This window comes from Monoraphidium neglectum (assembly GCF_000611645.1).
Source record: "Monoraphidium neglectum strain SAG 48.87 unplaced genomic scaffold scaffold01262, whole genome shotgun sequence".
Taxonomy (NCBI): domain Eukaryota; kingdom Viridiplantae; phylum Chlorophyta; class Chlorophyceae; order Sphaeropleales; family Selenastraceae; genus Monoraphidium; species Monoraphidium neglectum.
This window is the reverse complement of record NW_014012366.1, coordinates 956-6,670: the sequence shown is the minus strand read 5'-3', so window position 1 is coordinate 6,670 and position 5,715 is coordinate 956. Positions and strand designations below refer to the sequence as shown.

Sequence of the window (5,715 nt, the reverse complement as noted above, 5' to 3'; positions counted from 1 at the left end):
CCGCAAGCCGGTCCACCGCTTTGGCCGCCAGTGCTGCATATCGCTTCAAGTGACCGATGCCGCCAAAGCCGCCGCTGCCGCCGCCCTCCTCGTCCACAGTGCCGGCTCCCGACGAGTTCTCATCGCCGCCCGCACCGCAGTCAGCCACCCTGGCCGCATCCAGAACGTCCGGCAGCGGGGCCAGGGCGGGTGCGGCGTGCGCCAGCCCCGTCTCTTGTGCGCAGTCGGCGCCGGCGCCGCCGCCGTCGCGTGCGACGGCCCCATCGTTGGCCTCAGCACCTTTGCGGGCGGCGGCCGCCTGGCCTGCGCCCGAATTGCCCCCCGCCATCCCCTCGTCGCCGCCCTCAGATTCGCCGTGCGCCTCCACACCCTCCACATCCTCCTCTCCTTCGTCATCCACCAGCAGCGGCGGCCCGGTGGCCCAGCCGCCGCCGCCGCCGCCGCCGTCCCAGCCGCGCCGCTGGGTGCCGCTGCAGCGCTGCTGCCACTCTGCCCTGTCGCCGCTGCCCCAGCATGACGGCGCCCTGACGGCCCGAGGGTCCGGCAAGGGAGGCCGCCACAGGCCGGGCCGGGCAGGCCGCCATGCAGCCTGCGGCAGTGCTGTCGCGCCGCGTGGCGGGCTGCTCACCTCCTCCTCCTCCTCCTCCTCCTCCTCCCCCTCCCCCTCCTCATCAGCAACTGTGCCTGTGCGGCCCCAGCTGCAGCCCGCGGTTGTCTGTATCCTGGCGCCAAGAGGCCACGCACCGCTGCTGCGGCAAAAAGCACCAAAGGCGTTGGTGCCCGCCAGGGGGGGCGGGGACTCTTCGGACCCACTGCTGTCACCCTCATCGGCCTGGCACGCCACCCGCAGCCGACCCTGACGCCGCCCTTGCCCAACTCGCTGCGCATGTTGCGCACCGCCGACGCCTCCGCTGCTGACGCCCCTGGCGTCAAACATTGCATCCAGGGCAGAGGTGGGCGCACCGCGCACGCGCAGCCGCTGGGAGCCGCCTGTGCCTTGGGACCCGGCAATCAGCGCGCTGCCGCCGCCACCACTGCCGCTCCCGCCGCCACCACTGCCGCAGCCATACTGCGAGAGCCACAGGCTGGCTGGCCCAGACAGCACTCGCCCGCCGCCGTGGGAACCGCCAGCCCCGCCGCTGCCACTGCCGCCGCAGCCGCCGCCGCCCTCGTCAAGGGTGCCAAAGGAGCCGCCCCCAGACAGAGACGACAGCGGCAGGCCAGGCGCCAGAGGCTCCTGCGAGCCACCGCTGCTGGTGCCCACGCCCTGTGACAGCAGGGGGGCCGTCAGGTGTCCGCTGCCAGTGGGGTCTGTCCCCAGGCCCTCCTCCTCCAAAGGCCCTGCGGACAGGTACGGGCCTGAGCTGCCCGGCTGGCTGGGGTTGGTCCCCAGGCTGCCGAGGCTGGTGCCCAGGGCGGGGTCAGAGCCCTCGCTGGCATCAGGCCCCAGCCTCGCCAGGCCTGCGGGGCACGTTGCGTGCGGGAGGGCCGCGCCCTCGGAGGTGTGCGGCATCTGGGGCACCTGCTGTTGCCCAACACCTTGGGCACATAGCTCCTGCTGCTCCTCTTCCCGCCACTGTGGTTGGTGCTGCCACTGCCGCTGCTGCTGCTGCTGCTGCAGCGGCCGCCTCTCGGCCTCCCCACCAAAAGGGTCGAGCTGTAACTCCTGCCGGCATCGTCGCTTGAGTTGCCGTTCCTCCCCATCGCTCTCACTTTCTGCTTTCAACCGCTGCTGCTCATATTGATGAGGGCGCTGTTGCTGGTGGCACAGGACGTCCTCCTCTGCCCATTGCCGCTGCTGCTGCTGCTGCTGCTGCTGCTGCTGCTCCTTTTGCTCCGTAGCCTGCGGCCCCTGCTGGAGTAATCCAGCAGTGTGCTTGGCATGCACGGATGAGCTTGGCTGTGCACTCCGTGCGTTTGGTGCCGCTGTTGATCTGAAGTAGCGCTGAATGCCATTTTTGGGGGGTGGTGCCGCTGCCACCGCTTGCTGCTTGCCAGACCCTGCCCGATGGGTGACAACGTGATCAGGCAGAGCAAGACAAGGGTTGGATCAAAAAGGAGGGTATCTGAGCAAGGAGGCGAACACGCATCGCAGGCGGTTGTGTCAGCAGAAGGAAGCTGCCTTGTGCAGCTGATCGCATCCCCACCGCGCCGACGCGGCACCCCACCTGACCGCCGCTTGGACATGCCAAAGCGTGGCTTGGCACCGCCGCCAGACAGTGCGCCCGCTGCAGCCGCGCCGCCGCTGGACCCGCCACCTCCGCCGCCGCAGTTGCTGGCCCCTTCGCGCAGCGCCAGCAGTGATGCGATGTGGGGTGGCGGCCTTGGGCAGCCCTTGTAGATGGCTGCCAAGTCATAGGGCTGGTGTGTTGAAGGATCAAGGTCGCCTGCGGCAGTGTTACGAGCGCCAGTGGAGCGAATTCTTAGCCGGCGCTAGCACGGGCTGCCCCGCTTGCTGGTTGGTGTGCTTTAAGTCGTGTCAGCTGTGCGGCTGCGTGATGCAAGGAAAGGTCTACCCACCATACCCACCAGCTGCTATGCCGCGTGCGATGTCATCCGGCAGCATGGGCCCCAAGAAGTCGAGCGCCGCACGGTCAGCCTCTGTTGCAGGCACCGCGGCTGGCACATCCACGTCCGCTGCACCGATGCCACCAGCTGGCAGCGGTGTGAGGTGCACCATTGTGCGCGCGGCTGGGCAGAAGACCCTGCAAGCGTGTGTCATCGGGAGGTGTCTCAGCATTTCATCCTGTGCAGGCTGAATAAGGTTTCATTGACTGTCGCAGGGGCAGTGGCAGGTCCAGTGGCTCGCATTCCAGGGTCTCTCTTTGCCCCCTCACCGGCAGTGCCTGAAGGCCCATACTGCGCGCTGGAAGGCCACCTCGTAGCCAGGGGGCACCGGCACGCCGCTGAAGCGCAGGACCTTGACCAGCTGGGTATCATGTGGAATACAAGCATGCGTGTGTGTGTTTGTGTGTGCATGCGTAGATGTGTCTGTGTGCGTGTGTGTTGGGGGTAGGGGGTGTCGTGAATGAAGAGCAACATGCCAGCCGGTACACAGCACATAACAGCAGCCACACCACAACAGAATGACATCGCACCTGCTTGCCTGCGCCCTCCTCCGCACCGCCCTGTTTCCCTCTCACCTTGACAAACCCCTTGTACTTGCGAACGTAACCGTGGGCCTTGCGCACACCGATGCCCTGGAGGCCCACCAAAAAATCGCAGCCGGAGAGGATGCACATCTGGCATCAGGGCAGCAGGGTGGATGGGGACGTGTTGTGAAAATTGGGATCGGCATAAAAACCAGCAGACCGAGGGCCTGCAGGGTAAGGAACTGTGACCGTGGCGTTGGCGCTACAGGCGACTCGTGGAGCTGCTGGGCCCTGAGTCCCCAGACCCCCTCCCTGAAGCTTGCCTGCAGGAACATGTCATGGCTGAAGCCTGCAAGGGGCAGCCCTGGGATTGAGGCGAACTCGGCCGACGCCACCTCCTCACACGCTCCCATGCGGTCAAGCTTGAAGACCACCCTTGCATCCAGGGTGATCCAGGTTGCAATGGGGAGAGGGGCACACAAAAGGGTCGTCGGCATGTTAAGTGACAATGGCCGTGGGTAGGAAGGTCTGGTGAAGGCGCAGCTGCAGAGCCCCCAGTGCCGTCCCCCAAGCAGGTTTTAAACAATGCCAACGAGTTGCCACCTAGCCAAGCATAGAATTGTAAACATTTGGAGCACACGCACGCACGCATGCATGCACGCGCACAGACACACACCTTGGGCAGGCATAGACCAGCAGGTCTGAGTCCTCTGTCACCACGATGTCCACGTCCCCACGCCGCGCCAAGTACGCCATCTGGTGCAATTGATGATGTGGGTGCGGTCACAGCTGTCCAAGCGACCAAGCGCAGAGTGGACATGCTAAGTCAGACACGCGCACAGTCATTGACTGTGCAATGCCATTTGGAGGACCACCCGTGCCGACTGAAAACCCTGACCTGCGCGTCAGCCTCATACGGTGCCACCAGGTAGGACACGCCTGCAGCCTTGAGCGCGTCGATCACCTGAGTGTGAACAGGCATTTACAGCGTGTGGGAAACAGCCGCGCCATCGCCACAGCAAGCCTTGCACACACAGCACGGCGCATGGTGGGATGGAAGTGGTGCCGCGAGTGCACAGGACCTGCGTGAGAGCAGCCTCCAGGCACCAGAGGGACCGGCAGACCCGCCTTGCGCGGTGGCGCAGCCCCCTCACCTGGCGCGCCATGGTGGGCGTAATGTCGACCGCGCGTTGGTAGCACTCGAGCGCCGCTGCGGCGTTGCCTGCTGCCATATGCGCGGCCGCCTTGGCACGAGCCTCGCGACGCGACCTGCGCAGCAAGGGGCCAAGTCAACTAGTAGCTGGCGCCGACCTTCGCGTCACTGGGTTCAAGCTCAATACTCCTTGGGTGCCTGGCGGGGCCTGGCCCCAGCTGCGAGCCACATGCAGGCACGTTGCCCGCCACTTGCAGACCATTGCGGCGCACGGTCCACATACGCCCGCCGCCTCCCAAGGTGCCCGCACACCTGCGCCGCGCGTCCTCCTCCTCGCCCTTAATTGGCAATCGCCCGCCATCAAACACGATCAGTGGTATGACCGCGTGGGCTGTGAGCAGCTGCACGCGAGACATGAAGTAAGACACAAACCTGTGGAAGGATGCAGCGCAAGAGGCAGAAACCGAGGATCAAGATGGGGTCAACCAAACATCGCCATGGTCAGGATAGCCCAACTGCGCAACCAACGCGGCCCGGTTCAGGCATCACACGCTGTATTTTGTGCGGCCCACGCAGCAGTCCAAATGGCGCAAACACACACAGATGCATCTCAGCACGCGGCGCTGATGGCGCAAACACACACAGCTGCATCTCTGCACGCGGCGCTGCTGTGCGGCCCACTTGTCGGTCCAGATGCCTTCACACAGCTCCCTGCTGCAGCAGTAAGCCCCCTTGTGCAGCCACGAATAACCATCGACCGCCGCCTTCTGGCCATGGTATTTGCTAATATGCGAGGGTCGGCAGATGGGTTTGAATGCTGGCAGGAGGCCATTGATACCCATGAGAACAACAAGCGGACGCCTTACAGAGAAGGCCTACAGCAGGTTGTTTGACATCGCTGCGTACGCAATGTTCTGAACAACGTCGTGAGATCGCTGTAGATCTCTGGCCTGGCACTCTCAAGCCCACCCAAGGTTTTCCCAGAACGACAAGTGAATATTGAGTGCGGCTTGTATATATCTCAGGCAGTAGTGATAGACTGTTGGTGAGTGGGCCGTCCTCACGGCACGTACTGCTCTGCAGCTTCCGCTTCAGTTCATGTAGAGTTCCCTACAGTACTGCGACTGTGCGCTTCAGCAGTCAACAACGTCCAGTGCTGCTAGCCGTACCTGAGACGCATGCCATTCTATGGTGTGTGAATGTGAGGCTCAGGCAGGTCATAAGGTAAGCAGGGGCTCACGCCGTCTATGCAACAGCGACATGTAAGCAAGCCCATGATTGGTAATCCCCGTCAAGGCGTCGCCGCATGCCCCATGTCCCACACCCCAGGGGTGCCAACATCAGGGCCTTATATACTTGATCGGCGCGGCTGCCGGTGTCTTTGGGAGGATTCTAAAAGTCCAGTGTTCAAGAAATGGATGGATGACGCCGCTTGCTGCAAACTGGTGGAAACATGCTTGCTGCTTTGGA

General features: G+C 64.1%; 1 protein-coding gene across 1 annotated transcript; it reads right to left on the bottom strand.

Moving 5' to 3' along the window:
- Window positions 1-140: 140 nt before the first annotated feature.
- MNEG_7240 (exonuclease 1) lies at window positions 141-5,141 on the bottom strand (the record flags this gene model as incomplete). The annotated part of the gene is made up of 12 exons (XM_014044285.1): window positions 141-149; window positions 629-684; window positions 964-1,461; window positions 2,530-2,705; window positions 2,838-2,929; window positions 3,144-3,242; window positions 3,398-3,527; window positions 3,769-3,848; window positions 3,991-4,056; window positions 4,247-4,361; window positions 4,558-4,677; window positions 5,125-5,141. 12 exons carry the CDS (start codon window positions 5,139-5,141, stop codon window positions 141-143), a joined length of 1,458 nt encoding a protein of 485 aa, XP_013899739.1.
- Between the last annotated feature and the right edge of the window lie 574 nt (window positions 5,142-5,715).